This window comes from Durio zibethinus, chromosome 27, assembly GCF_047325235.1.
Source record: "Durio zibethinus cultivar Kanyao isolate XHJ-2024 chromosome 27, ASM4732523v1, whole genome shotgun sequence".
Lineage (NCBI taxonomy): Eukaryota > Viridiplantae > Streptophyta > Magnoliopsida > Malvales > Malvaceae > Durio > Durio zibethinus.
Genome location: NC_143188.1, coordinates 14,554,024 through 14,572,841, shown reverse-complemented (window position 1 = coordinate 14,572,841; position 18,818 = coordinate 14,554,024). Strand labels below are relative to the sequence as shown.

General features: G+C 35.1%; 3 protein-coding genes across 10 annotated transcripts; 2 read left to right on the top strand and 1 right to left on the bottom strand.

Moving 5' to 3' along the window:
- Positions 1–1,007: 1,007 nt before the first annotated feature.
- On the top strand, positions 1,008–7,818 carry LOC111307821 (Pentatricopeptide repeat (PPR) superfamily protein). Of its 3 annotated transcripts, XM_089756067.1 has the most exons (6): positions 1,008–1,361; positions 1,789–1,989; positions 2,240–2,374; positions 4,000–4,275; positions 4,360–6,066; positions 6,831–7,606. In XM_089756067.1, the coding sequence occupies exons 1-6, from the start codon at positions 1,325–1,327 to the stop codon at positions 7,511–7,513; spliced, it is 3,039 nt and encodes a 1,012-aa protein (XP_089612193.1). In that variant the 5' UTR covers positions 1,008–1,324; the 3' UTR covers positions 7,514–7,606. The 3 variants fall into 3 exon arrangements, with proteins under 3 accessions (XP_089612193.1, XP_089612191.1, XP_089612192.1); XM_089756065.1 differs by having other exon boundaries at positions 1,013–1,361; positions 4,000–6,066; positions 6,831–7,818; XM_089756066.1 differs by having other exon boundaries at positions 1,127–1,361; positions 4,000–6,066; positions 6,909–7,606.
- PRD1 (putative recombination initiation defect 1) lies at positions 5,923–18,473 on the bottom strand. 3 transcript variants are annotated; one of them, XM_089756064.1, is made up of 11 exons: positions 17,884–18,017; positions 17,602–17,706; positions 17,407–17,516; positions 17,140–17,315; positions 16,459–16,770; positions 15,087–16,053; positions 14,274–14,991; positions 13,919–14,199; positions 13,186–13,852; positions 12,610–12,817; positions 5,923–6,057 (listed from the first exon to the last, which is right to left on the bottom strand). In XM_089756064.1, exons 2-11 carry the CDS (start codon positions 17,641–17,643, stop codon positions 6,026–6,028), a joined length of 3,513 nt encoding a protein of 1,170 aa, XP_089612190.1. In that variant the 5' UTR covers positions 17,644–17,706; positions 17,884–18,017; the 3' UTR covers positions 5,923–6,025. The 3 variants fall into 3 exon arrangements, with proteins under 3 accessions (XP_089612190.1, XP_022722511.2, XP_089612189.1); XM_022866776.2 differs by lacking the exon at positions 17,602–17,706 and having other exon boundaries at positions 17,884–18,473; XM_089756063.1 differs by lacking the exons at positions 5,923–6,057; positions 17,602–17,706 and having other exon boundaries at positions 12,416–12,817; positions 17,884–18,473.
- On the top strand, positions 8,834–12,972 carry LOC111279755 (Pentatricopeptide repeat (PPR) superfamily protein). 4 transcript variants are annotated; one of them, XR_016334525.1, is made up of 4 exons: positions 8,834–9,283; positions 9,595–10,641; positions 11,737–11,792; positions 12,656–12,972. XR_016334525.1 is itself a non-coding variant. In XM_022866782.2 (4 exons), exons 1-3 carry the CDS (start codon positions 8,915–8,917, stop codon positions 11,784–11,786), a joined length of 1,461 nt encoding a protein of 486 aa, XP_022722517.2. In that variant the 5' UTR covers positions 8,860–8,914; the 3' UTR covers positions 11,787–11,792; positions 12,656–12,972. The 4 variants fall into 4 exon arrangements, 3 of the variants coding, with proteins under 3 accessions (XP_022722517.2, XP_022722518.2, XP_022722516.2); XM_022866782.2 differs by having other exon boundaries at positions 8,860–9,283; positions 11,742–11,792; XM_022866783.2 differs by lacking the exons at positions 11,737–11,792; positions 12,656–12,972 and adding an exon at positions 11,662–11,688 and having other exon boundaries at positions 8,860–9,283.
- Positions 18,474–18,818: the final 345 nt, after the last annotated feature.

The window sequence follows — 18,818 nt, the reverse complement described above, 5'->3', positions numbered from 1 at the left end:
ATATAGATTTTGGAGCCGAGGAAGTGCATTTGTAAAAATTTACATGTTATCGAGTAGTAATTGGTTTAATGGAATTAAAGATTTAAAAGATGCAAAAAATAATGACATATTTATTTATTATTTAATTATTTTTAATTATTAAATTTATAAATAAAAATTTTAATTTTAGTCAAAGAGATTTATTAAATAGATCTCTTTGATAAATAGAGTAACGCTATTTTTCTATATTGAATCGTTTTATTTTCAAAATTTTAATTTTATATTAATATTAATATGACAAAAAAAAATTGAAATAAAATGAATCAAAGTTACAAATTGAATTAAAGAAAAATTGAATTCACTTAACTAGATTACAATTTGACATGAAAGGAAAGAACTAAAGGTTAACGACAAGTATATAAATATATATTTGTTTAATTTAAAATTTATTTGTTGATTTGGATATAACATAAAAGAATTTAATTAACCTCTAATTTCTTAAAGCATTTCATTTAGTGGTTGGTAAAATTTGAATACCAAAATTTTTTAGCTTATTAAGTAGTTTCTACAAAGAGCAATGCTACTTCATTCTCTTTCTTTTTATTCCCCAATTGCATGGCTATACATGGAATTCAAGAACTCTTAGACTTGTTCTATACCAATTAATATTATCACCAAATCATAGCCACCATCGATACTTTTTTCCTTTTAACAAAGAATTGTTCTATAACAATTATTATTATCACATCACCATTAATACTTTTTTTACAAAGGGTTGTTCTATATCAATTAATATCATTACCAAATCAAATTTAAAATTAAAAAAATAGATGATAACTCTTAAAAATAATAGTATAAATCAACTGAAATTTTTTATCTAAATGCTTTGAATGTTATAGAAGAATTTGGCTAGATAGAACCCTATATAAAGCAACCTCTTATAATTCCCATTCATGGAGTGGTTAGAAAAGGAAAATTTACAAAAAGGATAGTGGCAGGTGATAACATGGACACAAGGGTTAAAGGATAAGCCGTAACCATCCTGTAGAGTCCACAACTGTTCCGTACACTCTCTCCTAAGACCCACCATGGAAAGCGAAACATGCATTATAAAAGAACAAAGCCTTTTCCTTTTCATTTTTTTGCTAACCCATTTTGGTCCTTTTCATTATTGTCACTTAATGTATACTCACTTCGTCAATGTCAGTCTTATCTTTGTTGGTTTTGATTTTCTTTGTAGAAAAGCCATTCATATGGTTTAAAGTGTCACTATCTCTGAATTTTCTCATCTCTGAACACTCTCCAGTATTCTGAATTTTGCTTCATCTTCTTAATCCTTTTAGTTATGGATAATCAAGATCGGGGAAGAAATCATTCCTCAGGTTTTTCTTTTTCTTTTTTTTTTCTCTTTTCTTGTGCATGATTTGGTTTTTATTTTCATGGCTTCGTCATCATTTTTTTAGTTGTTTGGTTTTTCCACTCTTTCTTGGTTAGCCATTTCCCTGGGAAAAAAATAGTTCTGGTTTTTCTTGTTTCTTGAAAAAAACTGTAACTTTTTTCTTCCTTCTGTGTTTAATTTCATTTTATTTCACTTGGGAAATTATTTTTGTTTATATAGTTTTTTTCTTGGTTCTAAAGTAACAATTTTTTTTTTTCATTTTCTTCTGGTTTTCTATTTTGGTTCTAATTTTACACTTTTCTAAAATTTATTATTTCTTCACGTTATGGAAAAAAATTGTCCTTATTTACTATGTTTTCTTCAGTTTTGTATTTTTAAAACTGGTTAATCGGATTTCCTTGATTTTGCAGGGGATGAGAGACATGGAGTTCATTTGTGTCACAAATGTGGATGGCCGTTTCCAAACCCACATCCTAGTGCAAAACACAGGCGTGCTCACAAGAAGATCTGTGGAACCATTGAAGGTTACAAGCTAGTTGACTCAGGGGATATCACCCATACAACTGCTTCTGATGATGAACCATTTTCTGATGAGGATCACAAAACCCCAAGTAAGTAAACATGTTGCATTTCCTAATTATAGTATCTTTCTATAAATATGGGCTAGTTGGGGGGTAATTTGTTGAATTTTAAATAGCATGGGGTAATCATAAGAGTGTTTGTTGAACTAATTAGCTAATGTGTTAATTTTGGTGAATCTGGTTACTCAAGTTCCAAAAGTTATGGAAAGTGATAGTTTGGTGACATGTATTGGTGTAATTGGTGCAATGTCCAATAGATCTGAAGGTGAGTTCTTTTCAGATGTTGCAATGGAATTTCAACGTAGTGGAATCGGTCTGGAAAAGCAGGACAGTTTGCATATTGCCAACAAAGTAGACAAGATTGCTGAGAAGGATCCTACTGTCACCATTTCTTTTACAGATTGTGAAGATACCAGTAAGTTTTTTATTACACAACAATACATTGATGTCGGTTGTTTCGAGTGTGGCATGTGTGCATGTTGATGCCCCAATTAATGGTTTGTCTGACAAATTGAACTATCCCTATATATAAATGATGGAGGTTAGTGCTTACTTCAAGATGACTGAAGTTTCAAAACTGATATTGTTTTTGAACTTTCATCTCTCTGCAAAATGATAGTTCCATGTCTGATTTGTAGATAGCAAGTTACCGATTAGTTCTTGTCTCAAAAGTCTGTAGCAGATGCATGTGTCACGGTCTTGGAGAAGAGCTAAAAATCTAACATCAACTGTGTATTAGAGTTGGTCTTGAGATATAAGGGTTCACACATTTTTCTCCTTATAAGGCGCCTTTTGTAAGATAAAATCATGAGTTCAAGGGGTCGGCACGAGCCTAGAGATTGAGTTTCAACCCGTGACAAGTGGTATCAGAGCCAACTCTGGGGGTACAAACGATGTACCACTGAGGACGGTGGGCCTCCGTTGGAATGGGTGAGGATGTCACTGTCTTGGAGTAGAGCCAGGAATCCCACATCGGCTGTGAATTAGAATTGGTCTTGAGATATAAGAGTTCACACATTCTTTGTTTTGTGAGACACCTTTTGTAAGACAAAACTGTAAGGTCAGAGAGGCTAGAGCGGATAATATCTCATAAAGATGTGAACCATAATAGTTAGATTGATCTAGGACATTGGATGAGTGCATGCCTAGATCCTAAAAACGCACGAGCCTAGAGGTTGAGTCTCGGTCTGTGACACATGCAATGTATGTTCTTTTTACTTTACTAGGTTCTTCTGTTGACTTACTAGTTGCTAGAATTTGAAACATGACACAGTCACATAATTGCCTTGTGTTCCCAAATTCGCTGTGTTGCTCCAAAATGTTCATAAACTTTTAAAATTTAAGATATAAATAACTTAATATTCATAATTTATATTGTTCAGTTCTCTTCTGGTTTTGGATGCTCCTGAACCAATCAGAAGGGGAATTTTTATCTATTTATTTACTTACTATTATTGATTTGAACCTAATCCAAACATATGCTAATGATATCTAAACAGCACTTTAGGATGTATTACATCATACAAGATGAACCAAATAATTCTGCTTTGGGTCACATGTCATGTCATTTGACAGGTGATTGATTTTTCAGGATTCAAGTAACCTATAATTGCAATTTTCTTTTTCATCAACAAATATCAAGTAACTACATCAAACCAAGCAGAAGCTTATAATTCAGTTTGGATTGCAATTTTATCTGAACCAGTTTACATCCTACTTCCCATGAAGTTTTGTATTAGAATTTACTGCTTTGAGTGCTTCAAGGATTTTATATAAACTTCCAACCTGTATCTAAACTCTAGTGTCTATAATAAGTTAAACTTGCCGAACCATAGCACAGATAAAAATACATGCAAATTGCCGTTCCTGTCATTTAAATTTAGAATAAAAGAAATGAAACTCTCACTATATTCACAGTGCTTTTCAGGTGGATAGCATTGATTGAGGTGCTAATTGGTATACTTTCTAGCATAACTGTTGATTTAATTTTAACATTATTTTTTGACAATTTTAACAATTTGGTTTCATTTACTTATGCAGATATCCTTCAACCATCACGGAATTCAGCTGACAGAATCCAAAAGCAAAATCCTGTTCTGCAAAGTATGCCTATTCTGTCAATGGGCGCACCAGAGCACCAAGATGTTGGCTTGAGCTATAGTAAAGATTCCGAGGATAGAAATAGTTCTGCTAGTGATGTGGTCCTAATTGAAACACTAGTAGGTGTCTCTGAAGAGAGTAGGGAAGTTAGTGCTGGTGCTGGGGTAGCAGAATGCTCTGTTGGGCAACTGACTGATGCCAATGAAAATGAAGAAGGTAAGTTAAATAAAAACCTATCAGGTGGCTTGATTCTGCCTAGTGGACATGCTGATGGAATAACTAAAACAGTGTCTATTTCAGAAAAGAGACTGGACGTAACTTCAGATATGGTTTTGACTGATGATATGGTTCAATTGAAGGAAGAGTTTAATGGGAGGATGGCTTCTAAGACATCCATGAGTGAAAATGGTGAGCATGAGAGTGATGTAAAGGGAAATCCTGGAATTAATTTAGAAAGAAATCTAATGGATATTGTGGCATCAAACAGTGACGATGCAAGTCTAACATCTGAAAAGATAGAGGATAAAACTTCAGAGACTGAGTTGGCTGACAAAATTGTTGAGTTATGGAAGAATAGTGACAAATTAGCTCTCACCACAGTCATTGATGATCTTTCCCCTAAAGCTGAATCTGCAAAAGATATGGACGCATCTAAATATACCTTTCAATTACAGACTGATGCGGCACAAGGTACAGATTTGGGCACTGAGGTCTATGACAAAAAGGAAAAGGAAAATGAAACCGTTTATGTGCTTTCGGTTCCCAATGATATTCCCGTTGTAGACAATGCTGAAATCAAGCTAGAGGGTTTTAAAGATAATAGGAGAGTGAAGTTACCCCAATTGGAGGCCTTTGATAAGGAAGATGAAGTCGGAGTCCGTGTTTCACAGGACAAATCTGATACTTTCCTGTCGAATCATCTGGATGAAGACCTCAAGGTAGATGCTTCGTATATGCATGTTGCTGAAGATAGCTATAAACTTGGTGGAAATAAAGAGGCTATGGTTAAAGAAGTGCTTGTTGAGGGGAAAGCTGATGTGCTTCAGATCAATAATGGGTCTGATGCATTGTCTTCCGTTGATGCTGATACAACTGAGAATGAGAAGAACAAGAAAGTCTGTTCTCTTGAAGAACAACAGTCTGTTTATGTCGCTGATGATTTGCATCAGACAGGTTTCTCAGGAAGCATGATAAATGATTTACTTGATGTGAAAACTATGGTTGTGCATGCTGATGTTGAGGCCAGAAAATTAAATAATGTTGATGGCAGTCATGTTATGGTTATTTCTGAAAGGACTGAAACTTCAGTATTTGATATAGCTGGAGGTGACAATATCAGAAGAATTGATGATGAAAATTATGTGAAAAACACAGTAACATCATGTGAAGCTACCCATACTAATCCAGCTTCCAACTTATTTGAAGTCGACAATTCTGATAATATTGGGACAAGAATAACTGAAAAATATGATATCAATGTAGTTGAAAGTGGGGATGGACCAGAGGAGGGATACGGTTCAATAAAGACCAACTCTACATCTGAATCCATTAGCTCTCATCATCAATCCCCAGTTGTCACAGGCGAAGTGAATGAGATTGAAGGCCCGCACTTGGATAGAGTTTCAAACAGTCAAGATGACATAAATGAATCCAAAATAAGTAGGGATGACAAGGTACAAGGAGAATGTGCTGGCGAAGATCTTATGGCTTCTGCAGTAGACAATAGTGGAGGAAATGAGTTTGAGAGAACATCAGTGGACCAATTGAAGAAGGACTTGATACATTCACCTTCATATTCTGAGCCTACCAGTCAAATTTCTGCTGCTGTTGATGATAGCCATACCAGAGAGTCTGGAGTGGCTGCTTCTGGGACTAGCACTGTAATTTTGCAAGGGGAGGCCGATAATGGCTCTGTTAAACCTCAACTTGATACAACCGTCGGTGATGTTTCAATTGAAGCAAGTAGTCAAACTGATAGTTTGGAAGGACATTGGGGATCTGTTACAGGTACATTAGCATCTACTTGCTTATTAAAGATACGGTGAGAACTATTGTGATATAAACTTATCTTAGCATGATGAAGAATTTCTAATCTGACAACTAACCATTGATGAACTTTATGAAGTTTAGAACCAGCTCGATCTGAAGAAGGCTACTTTAGGTTGATAGACAATTATATATTTAGTATAATGTATTCCTGTGTTTGTGCGTGTGGATATTTTTAGGAATAGTTTTGACTTGGATGGCTGAGACTCTATTACTTGTTTTGCTTTGATTAATTAATCAATCATTGCATTTTCTCCCCTTTTTAACTTTGGTTGATGAGCTTCTGTGGTATATTCCTCTGCATCAGTAGATTATGTAAGCTAATCTAGGATGTAACCCTGGCTTTCTATGATATTAATCCATTGATACAACAACACACTAAGCCTTATATCCTATACTCTAAGATCAATTGTATGAAAAAGCAAATAAGAGAATCAAGTTAGGTTGTAGTTTGAATCTTCTTGGGCCACTCATTTCTATCAACAACCATCTTTTCATCTAATTCGTTAACCATCATATCATTTTTTATTACTTGCATCAATATCTTTCGTGGTCTACCTCTAGATGTTTTGATCTCTCCTAAATCTAGAGACTCAATTCTCCTAACCGGTGCACAGCTAGGCCTACGTTTCATTAATAGATACCTTAATTTATTGCTTAGCATAAAAGTGGCGGCATTGTGTTCCAAGAATTAAGTCCATTTCTTGTTTTTGTGTATGGAACAGTTCTTTCAACCCAATCAGATAACCTAGCTGTCATTGACACTGAAACTTTAACATCATCTGGGTCACATGCATTTTCAGAAGCAGAGAAAGCCAACCTAAAGAAGTCAAAAGTTGCATCTGAAGAACAACATTTTGATAAATCAGAAGAATTTGAGCCACAATCTTTCATGACATTAGTTGAACATGGAGGTGGTGACCAAAAGGCTGCTGTTTCTGCTTTCCTGACAGTACACAATGAAGAAAACCCCAGAGCCGCACCTCTGCAAGTGCAAGCTGGCTGGTTTGTTTCTCTTACTCAGGTGGCAAATGGGTCTCAAGAAAGAAAGAATAATGAAGAGATCATAGAAAAGGTAACTAACTGGAATGCAAAGCAGCACACTCCTCTGAAGAACCTACTAGTTGAAGCCAATGACGAAACCAAACCGAAGTCCCCTAACTCAAAAGAAAACCCAGCTGTTGTTATTCCAAGAGAGGAAAAAGTAGCCAAAGATAATGGAGCCTTGGTTACCAAATTTAGCTCAATTATGAGCCCTGAAACACCTGTAGCTGACCCAACCAACATGGAAGCAGGGAAAGAATGGAATTCTCCTGCAAGTTATCCTGCTGATATTAAGAGAGAGAAAAGGAAAATGAAAGGTAGGCCACTATGGGTACAATTTGTATGCTGTTCATCTGTAAATTAGAATTATAAATGCCCATGACTCTGAATCAAGAGACATCATTGAGTGGGGATGCCTTCTCACTGCATTAATTTATAATTCTCCTTTTTAGCCTTAATTTATAATTCACTGTGCACAAGTGAACTATTAAATTCAGGGATTTGCACATATCTTAGCAAATACATGTCATGATCTTTGGTTGTGAGACATGCTTGGGCACTTTTTGGTTATGCAAATAGAGGGTCAAGGGAGAAAATGTGTATTTTATGAGTCATGAGATATTGGCAACATAGTAATAATTAATAAACTTCTTATTATTTATATTTTAATTTATTTTTTCATTGAAGAAATTAAATTGCAAGCTTGGTTTAGTAAGGATCTCTGAATTCTTTGTGATAATCACTAGCTAATACCATTTAAAAATTTAATTTTAAAAAATTTAAAATTCATGCATTGCATCAGAAGTTCAAAGTGTAATATCTGTTCTGAATTTCATCCAAGGCTTTTTTACATCTTTCATGATCATTATCTTCTCATTTGGATTTAATAAAAGCTCTTAAAAATGTAATTAAGTTCTTAGAATTATTGAAAAAAAAAATTCTTGTTACTTGTTCCATCAATTTTATCTGGAATATTTGTACTCTGTTAATATTGAATTTGTTGATCAAAATTTCATCATTACCCTTACAAATACAATAGATTTGTATTAGCAGTCTCTCATTTGGATTTAACATTAACATCAGCAGCTCAAAGAACCAATACAATGGCTGAAATTGAATTACAAATTCTACTAAACTAGAGAGCAACCTCTGAAGGGATTTCAATCTTTCTTGTTTTGATTGGATAAATAATTCTTAAGTGAATCTTGAAATATTTTCATTTAAATTCAAATTCAATCTAATTTTTAAAATTCAGTATAAAGTTTATTCAAATCCAAAAAAATTATTTTGTTCAAATTCAAATTCAAATAAAATGGATTTAATTTAAAAAAATTATATCTAACAATCTAAAACTCATCCAATCCAAAATTATAAAATAATAAATTAGTATGTCTTTCATCTTAAAATAATTTCGTCTTAAAATAATTGCCTTTATTATTTTTTTTATCAAAATAATTTAACTTTTGACTTTGATTTTTTAAAATATTATATTGAATTAAAATTTTAAAATATATATTTTGAGAAAATTGAAACTCAAATTTATAAATTTTAATTTTAAAAATTTTTAATTTTTTAAAAAATAATGATCAAAGTCAAACTAATTAGATAAAAAAAATCAACAAAACCATAATTTTCGGACAGAAGAAAGAAGCATTAAAAATATTAAAAGAAAATTACATCTTTCGCCTTGTCCGTTCATACCAAATACTAGTGAATTATCTCTTCATACTTGCGTTGGAAAGCTGGAGGCTTAGAAGATTTAGAGATGGAGAATGCGGTCACTCTTAATTTAGAATGCAAAATTGCATTCAGATGGCAATCCTCCAGCTTTAAAAACAATCAGATTTTCATTTTCTCTGGAACCCAATTTCCAAAAGCAGCCAACCATTGTTGTCTATCGTCTATCCGCCCATCACCGCCAGCTTCTAATGGCTTTTCTTCCAAATCCCATACAACGCTTCTTGTTGAGACCTATCATCACCATCGGAGGCTCAGGGGCTTACTTGAGAGGCTGGAGAAGGAGGACTCTTGCCCTTTGCAAATACTTGGAGATGATGGAGATTGGACCAAAGACACCTTCTGGGCTGTCATTAGATTTCTCAGGCATGCCTCCAGATCCAATGAAATCCTCCAGGTGCCTTTCTTTTTGGCTCTTTCTCTGGTTTTCTAATCATGTAATCCTTAAAGTTCTGATTTTTACAGAAATTGGCTGTTGTGGTTTTAAGCATGTAATGATTTATTATGATTCTTTCTTTGAACTGAATGAAATGACAATTTGTTTGGTCTCTGAGAAAGTGGATGGAAAAGTTTGGGTTTGAAAATGGGTGGGAAAATACAGTGAAGACTGCTGAACATGAGATGTTTTATCTTTCCCAAATGTCATCATTCTTGTTCATCATTGAATATGCCCTTTGAGGTCTTAAATAGTTATGTATTTGTGGGCAGGTTTTTCATATGTGGAAGAATATAGAGAAATCAAGAATCAATGAATTTAACTATGAAAAGATTATAAGATTGTTAGGTGAAGAGGGAATGATAGAAGAAGCAGTCGAGGCACTACGAGAAATGGAGGGTTATGGTCTTCAACCTTCTTTAGAGATTTACAATTCAATCATCCATGCTTATGCGATGAATGGAAAGTTTGATGATGCTTTGTTTTTCCTCAATGAGATGAAAGAAATCGGTTTAGCACCGGAAACCGACACATATGATGGGCTAATTGAAGCATATGGAAAATATAAAATGTATGATGAAATTGGTGCATGCTTGAAGACAATGGAATTGTATCGGTGTCCACCTGACCATTTTACCTATAACTTGCTTATCCGTGAGTTTTCACGTGGTGGGTTGCTCCAAAAAATGGAACGAATTCATCAAATTGTGCTCTCCAAACAGATGAATTTGCAGTCTTCGTCTTTGGTTGCAATGCTTGAGGCTTATGCAAACTTTGGAATTCTAGATAAGATGGAGAAGGTTTATAGAAAGGTTGTGAACTTGACTACTTTAAAGGAGGATACAATTAGGAAATTGGCCAATGTTTATATAAAAAACTACATGTTTTCAAGATTAGATGATCTTGGTATTGATCTTTCTTCAAAAACTGGTAGAAATCATTTTGTTTGGTGTTTGCGCCTTCTTTCTCATGCTTGTCTTTTGAGTCGAAAAGGGATGGATTCCATTATCCAAGAGATGGACGAGGCAAAAGTTTCATGGAATGTAACAATAGCAAATATTATCTTGCTAGCTTATATGAAGATGAAAGATTTCAAGCGTTTGAGAAATTTACTTTCTGAATTACCAAACCATCAAGTAAGACCTGATATAACCACTTTTGGAATTTTTTTTGATGCTATCAAGATTGGATTTGATGGGGCTGAAGCTTTAAAGACTTGGAGAAGGATGGGGCTTCTTTACAGAGCTGTAGAAATGAACACTGATCCTCTGGTTCTCATTGCATTTGGAAAGGGGCATTTTCTTAGAGATTGTGAAGAGGTATACACCTCCCTTGAACCTAAAGCCAGGGAAGAAAAAAGATGGACATATCACCACCTTATTGATTCAGTAATTAAACACAGAGCAAAGCAGCCACAGTGTAAGGCTGTCCAACCGAGTCCAGATAAGCTAAACTGAAAGATGCATTTTCCAATTTGGAAGCATCATACTTTCTACAATTAAAACCGATAACCTTCTCATTACTAGCCAGAATGCAGACTATTTCTGGTAACATCAGGGAAACCAAACCTGATGTAAATTTTTCATGGGACACAATCTATTTGTTTCTATAGTACTACTTTTCCCATCTGTATCTTATGTAGAAGTAAACCTGCTTCCTTCATAATGAACAAATTTGATTTAGTCCCATTGATTGCATTGCTTTTTGTAGAAAATTTTGCATAAGTAGATATTGGTCTTCGTGTTCCTTGTTACTGTAGTCTATATCTCCATCATTAATCCATTTGGAAGAAAGAAAGAAAGAAAGAAAGGGGTAAGGAAGGAAAACGTTTTAATCTAATGGTTGAGATGCAAAACATGTCTCATTTTGTAGCTCAACCGTTATATTAGCACTTTTTCCTTCCTTACCACTTTCTTTCCTTCCTAAGCTGTCATTATTGGTAGGGTTGTAAACGAACTGAACACGAACAAGATTTGCTATGTTCGTGATTTGTTTGTTTTTTTTTTTTTTTTTAGGGTTTTTTCAGGATCGGTTCTTGTTTGGTAAGGAATTTTAATTCTATGTTTGAGCTTGATTCGTTTAGGTATTAGGATATTCAAGATTGGATTGGGATTGGCTTGTTTTAGTTAAACAAGCTCTTTCCTTAACATTGGATTAGTACTTTTTCTTTCCTTACCTATTTTTTTCCTTCCTACTAAACAAAGCTGATAATTCATTATTTATATATGCTTAATCTGTCATTCTGGCATTTATGTATGCTTTATTTCTTTTTCTATTTGCTCATATATTTTCTTTCAATTCTTTTCTTATGAATTCAAATAAATTAGCTCCCGATTTAGCCTTGCAGTTAGTAATCCTTGCTCGAATTTCATATTACTCAATCGACATCATCTAACAATTGTTCTTGTTACAAGTGAAGGGAACACAAGTAATGCAGACGCTGCACACATTTCGTAAGCTCTAAATTCAAGTAAATTTCTTCTCTTTTTTTTTTGTCTACAAACAGTTGATATAATAGATATATAAGCATGTGCCATCAGTAGTAATCTCTGCAGCAAAATGCTATTAGGAACAGTGGTGCTTTAATTTTGTTATTAGATTAGCTGAACAGTTATGGCAGTATCATAGCTAGTCATAGTGTAGGAAAAGTTGCCATCAGCATTATAGTGAAATTGACCTTAACAGATGTAGCAACATTCTTAGATACAAACCATTAGGTTATGAAACACTAGTTCTGCAGAATTTACTTGCTGGGTTTGAAAAGAGAGACAAGATGGCGATTTGTAGACAGTGTTGTAAGGGTAAATACAAAGATTAAGCATAATGTGCCTGTAATACACTGAGGCGGGATACCAGTTGTGGTGATCCTGGTAGTCCTGCAGAGGTGAGTGGACCGGTGAGGCTACTTCACCAGAGCAAACAGCCTCAAGCCATTAACTTCTTGTTCTTCCTATGATAAGTTGTTTGCTAGATTTTTTATACTTAAAGTTACTAGGATTTGAATCCTAGTCATTGGAATTAAGAATTTAACACCTTTCCAGCATGCCATGTTACTGTTGGCTAAATTTATTAGAGCAATTATACATCCAATTGGATTACTAAGCTATTCTAACTGTTGAATTGTATAGTAAATTGTAAATATAAGCAGAATTTTGGTTTTTGTACATGTTACACACGACAGTTTAAGACAAATTGCATTGTCAGCTATTAGCATCTTAGGTAAGAGGTCCAGAAAATCTAAAAAACATTAAATGAAGACTGAAACAGTATTAAGGCTCAGCTATTACCTTCTAATGTTAAAGTGCTGAAAAACATTTCTATTTCTTCAAACAGTCTTTTGTTCCCAGAATTGGTGTCTGAAGATGACTCGGACATCATCAAGTGAATGAGATACTCACAAACTTCACCCAAATCATCTGACGAGGAGACAATCTTCTGAACATGTTTGTCCTTAATATGTTCTTTACTGTTGTTGTATATGCGTTTTCTGCATGCCTGCAACATGAAAAAGAAAATAAATACATTTTACGGTTTTTAGGTCTTGGCCTGCAAGGGAAATATGCATGAACCCAAGTATTTGGACAATGTAATGTTTATTCTTTCTACTTTTCAACAAACATATTTTTGGAAGATAGAATTTAGTTCAATTAGTTCATGCAGTCATCCTTAAAAATTGGCATCTAGCAAATCTAGAATTTAAATTTCAGTACTTGCAATTTCTTTTGCTGTTTCTAGGCTATGCATCCTTTATAAAAAATATATATTTTTGTTTTTTTTTTTTATGATGGTACATAGTGAAACCAACCATTGTGACAATCAAAAGAAATGAGAACAGAAACTATACATATAATAATTAATGTCACCTGGAGCACATGATTGAGACTGGCTATGTGCTCTGCCTTCAAGAATCCAGAGTTCAGGAGAGCTCTAAATAAAAGCACCATCTCAGGGCTGACATCCATCACTTTAAGGTTATCAATTATACCAGATATGTAAAGGCCATCAAACACGGTTCTCATCCACCTTGGAATTTTCTGAAGTTTTAGCAATGCAACAGTTACATGAACAGCTGGCTTGTGATGATTAGAGAATGATTTTGATGCTAAGTATGGAACTGCCATACGCATTGTCATTTCCTCCACAATTAGCCTGTACCAATTACTTCTCGCAGCTGCTGATTCCTGCATGTCCGGCTGTGCCCACCCTAAAATTATTGATAAGCAAAGGCAACAGTTCATTGCCACCCTAAAGTCATCATAAAATACCAGACCTTCTAATACAGTCATTATGGACATTAGGTAACCCATGCAGCATTGTAACTCCTCATGTTTCCATTTTTTCTGATATGATATTCCTGAAAGAAACTCCAGCAGGCAAGATGAAGCGACAAGCTTCACCATTGGAGATCCGAAATGTATCAGCCTGCACAAATCTTGGCAGTGAATGTTGATTGCAGAAACTGGTTGTATCATATTTGGTGATTTGAGGAAAGTTTGCCAGTCCAGAACCTCTGGTAGAACAGCACGTAAGCTGACAACAAAGAAGTTAATTTTCACGACATGGATTTTTACAGGAGCATTATAAGAAGGTTCTTACCATCTTAAAGAGAAGTAATATAACAAAAGCAAAAATATTAGATTTTCCCCTGAACTTGTTCCCTCGTCATACTCGATTAGAGCAGGTCCCTTTGAAGAGGCAGCCTGGACTATGCTGTTGACGGTAGAGATCAAGGAAGCATTAAAAATTATGCTTTTGGAAGCTTCAATGAGTACTTTTTTGGAAGAATGGTGCAAAATCAAGGAGAGAATGCCCACTAAAAGTAAACCTTCATGATTCCAGCCATACTTTCTGAGTGCAGGAATTAAGTAGTCTATCAACTACAATGAAAATAAAAGACCCATTAATTTCATGAAACCATGAGTACTTGTAAACAAGAAAACTGATACGGTACCTTTGAAGACAATTGAAGCCAAGATTCTCCATCCGAAAGTGTTTCAGCATGCACTGTACTTAAAATGTTAAATAGCAGACGCAAGATGGTCACAAGTAACTCTGAGGAAGAAGAATGACTTGAATTATGATAAACAACCGTTAGTATTGCATTTCCTATGCCATGCAAGCATAGTTGGTCCGAGGCAGCTGGAAAGATGTCAATGATTGTTGATATAAGATTTACTACTGCTATAATGTCATGATTTTGTGCTCCTTCTTCGGTAAGCCGTACCAATAAACACATCAAAAGTTCTGCGGCATAGTTATTTCCTGTTGCAACCAACTCTGCAATTACTCTTACATCTATAATGTGGCTATTATCCTGGTGGATGATTATTTGGTTTCCATCTGAGCAATGTCTTACGCAGAATTTTAGAAGTTGGCAAGATAAAGGCTTGCTGATTTTCTCTTGTTGAAACAACCATATCACTGCCACTGGATGAATCGTTGCAGAAGGCAATTCCCATTCACTTTCAGTCAGTATATGGAACAAGATCCTCTCCGCTTCCAGGCTGTGGGAGACTTGATTGTTCACCTTTGCAAGACCTCTACATAGGCCATAAAGATTCAACACTTGCATCATTGTAAATGAGTCAACACACCCAGAGAGGAAATCTACACTGTTAACAAGAATATATTGCTCCAGAGAAGCTAAAACCGATCTCTCATCTGCAAGCCTGTGGAAGATATCAAGAACAGTAGTAAATATAGGTGAAGAACCAATATTAAAAATGCAACTTGAACGGGACGAAAAAACCAGGCTCTCATTTACCAGTCATCACGTAGGCAACTGACATGTAAAAGCAGCAAAACTGCTGCTTGACAAGAAGATAAATCTGAATTATAGGAGTTCTTCTGCCCGAGCAGAAATAGCAAATCAGTAGGATCAGATGGAAGAAACAAAGCAGCATCTCTAATGGGTTGTCCAGCTTGATTTCCCAAAAGAACATCCACAAGTGAACTGAGCATTAGATATACTCTCCATTTCATCTTTTCAGTGGGAAATAATCCTAGACATCCGAATGACAAACTGAACCAAGAGGATGAAAGTAGGACTTTTGCAAGTTCTGTTGCTTGGATATCAGGACTTTGAAGCAATATAAAATGGAATGTTTCCAATACCCCCAGGACAATTTCCTCATCAATTTCATTAATGGCCATGGCAAGCCAAGGTAATATATGTGATGTACATATGTCCACGGCACAAGTTCGCAGTTGCAAGTTGCTGGACTTGTTTGCAAAAAACTCTTCGTGACTGTAAGAATAGGCTTCTTTAAGTAGGCATAAAGGATGCAAGAGTTGACATGGATCTTTCTCATAGATAGCCAGACAAGCTAAAACAGCATGTTTCAATGATTCTTGAAGTAATGCTGCCAGATTTGAAGCCACTCGAGAAGATGGCAATTTTAAAAGAACTACAAAGGTAGAACAAACCAATAGGAATGTCTCCGGAATCATGCCAATTTCCCCATCTCCATGCCTTTCAAGCATCCTTGACAAAATAAGAGCTAATTCTTCAATGTTAGAGGTTGATGCTATTCCAGGGCAATCATAAACGCAGTTTTGTATGAGCTTTAATATGTGAATTTGAGCAGGGTGGAAAGGAACTTCAGCCACATGACGCAGTACTGGAATCAGAGTTGGAAAACCAATAATAAGCCTTTGTCTGAAGGCTTGCTCAGTACAGGGAAAGAGATTAAGAACCTTAAGACAAGAGTGGACCATTGGATCCTTGCATTCTGTTCAACAATTGTACAATTTCATTACTGCAAAAGCCTCATAGCATGATATCATACATATGTACATAAATATGCAGGCATATTTGTATGTCTGTTAACGAACATAAGCACCATGCACAAATAATAAATACCTGCATAATTTCATGATGAGCACACATGAATTGGGTCATTAGATAATGATAGAATTTGGAAAAAAAAAATGCTGTCATGACTAATTCTCCCGAACAGAACTAGTTAACCATAAATTGAGGTAACATAGTCAATAAAATGCTATAGGAACTTAGTCAATAGAAATAAAATGCTACAAGAACTTAGTCAATAGAATGCTACAAGAACTAGTCAATGTGTAATGACTCGCTGAGGAAACTTGAATGTCTGTTACCAGTTTAGATTTAGTTCACTTACCTGACAATCTTAATATCTCAAACACATAATCCACAATATTTTCTTCTACCAAAATTTGAATCTGTTTGCTGGAAGCATCTCCACATGACAAGTAGTGGAAAATCAGATCCAGTGTGCTGATTTGGACTTGGCTGTCTGATGAAAGCAGTGGACCTTTGATGGCCTCAGCAAACAATACGCTCAATGGGGTTTCATCTAGTCCATCTTCTGTCGTTTGCATGAAGTTGTCTGCTTCATCAGAACTCGTGCTGCTTATTTCATTTCCATGTCCATTTCCAAACAATCCAATTTGTACCAAGAGCGTTAAAAAAGCTACAAAAGTAGGATTAGAAACCTTTAGTTTGAGATTGATCATGATGAACTGCAGCTGCATAGATGAAGACGGCCTACTGTGCGGGATGAGCGATCAATACACATCCGCACCCCTGATATTCCTAATAAAGACCCTAATAGAGACCATGATATGCACAACAGCGAGTTAAACCAAACAGTGAAGTAGACTGGAGGCAATCACTTTTGAATGATGTCAACTGGAGTTACATAATGGAGTTGCCTATCATGGAATGTGACAAAATTTAAACTTCCATGTGGGATTCGCAGAAAGTATCAGTTTTTTTTTACTATTTTGGAATATATATATATATATATATATATACACACACACAAAGTAATTAGACAAACCTAGTCCATTCAATCGTACATCATCTCTTTGGGTTTTCAGAAGGGCTTCCATTGACAGACGCAACAGACTGGGACAAAAAGCCCGAAGAACATCTGCTCCTACACAATCTTTAGGTGCATACCCAAGAACGGATAGTTTATACAGAACAAAAAGAATCTCTCCTTGGATTTCATCACTGCAGTAGGAAACAATCATGTAAATAAGTACTACTAACAACCCATATTTAAAACACCATATTGTAATATCCAGTTTCCTTTTTTTGTTACCTTGGTAATTGAAAACCTGCTACCAAATTGGATATTAGAGCAAATTTGTCTCTGATGTGCATACAGGGATCATCAATTTGACAGTTCAACAGAACTCCCAAGCAGTGAAGCTGGAATTAAGGGTTAACCAGACATAGCAATAGATCAGTTGCCTAAATTTGTTGAGAATATTTCATAAGAGAAAAAGTTTTGCACCTCAAAATTTGCTATATTTTCTTTCATTTTCTCAACCATCATAAAATCGAAAACTCTCGTTCTTTCTCTTATTTTTCCTTGATTTTCTCAGCAACCAAACGCAAACTACGCAAATAACAAGTTCAAACTCACTGAGTCACTACTATACAACAAAGAATAATATCACCCCGTTAAATCACAGACGACAATAAGAATTCTAGCTATTCTTTCTTAGGCTTCATTTTTCTCAGCATCCAAACAGAGCCACGACAAAAACAACTTTCAAAACATATACCTACTTACCATATAAAGCTGCCTCCGGCTCCACACCAACGCGGCCGAAGAGAGTTTTTCGGCAACTTGTGCAACGAAATCGGCAGTTACAGAAGCTTTAGCAGAGGCGCAAAGAGTGGAGATTATATCAATGAGTTGTTGAGCGATGGGATCATCGTCGAAGGAAGAAAGCGCGTGGAGGAGAGGGGAAATAAGGAAGTGAGGGTGGAACGAAAGAAGCGAGTTAAGGAAAAGAGGTTGGGAAATAGCGTTGGAGAGTTGGGAGAGAGCGTAGGAGACGTGGAGAGTGGGAGCGCGTGGGTTGGAGATGAGGTTGGAGAGGCAGAGGAGGCAGATCGAGCCGCCTTGTTCGGTGCGGAGGGAGAGGGTGGTCCGGTGGCCTTGGGAGCATTGGATTATAGCTGGTTCTTGACCGAGAGAGAAAGTGACGTCCGGTTCTTGTGAATCTTCCATCAACATTTTCGGAGAGAGAGAGCAGTTGATTTTTGAATTTTAGCGGGAGCGGGGCCTTAATAATATTTTATATAAATATAATTAATAAAAAAATTAATATTTATTTCATAAAAAAACAAAAATTAAAATATCATAATTCTTGCTAATTCTTTACATACAAAATATTTTTTAATTTTAATTTTTATCATATATAAATTTTATTATAATTTAAATCATATTATTTTTATTTTTAATATTACATTCGTGTTGTATAACCTTTAACTTATTTAAGATTATCAAATTTAATTTTATATTATAATTTCGTTTTATCTTTTTCATTTTTATTTCCTCTATGTTCTTTTTTTTATTTTCTTTTACATTAGCTTTTTCCCGCTATTTTATTTCATTTTTTATTTTCCCCCTCATTTTACATTGTTTCTTCCCTTTTTTTTTAATATAATTTTCTCAGCTCTTCCCTCGCCAAACCTGTTTCTTTATCCACTTAGTTAATT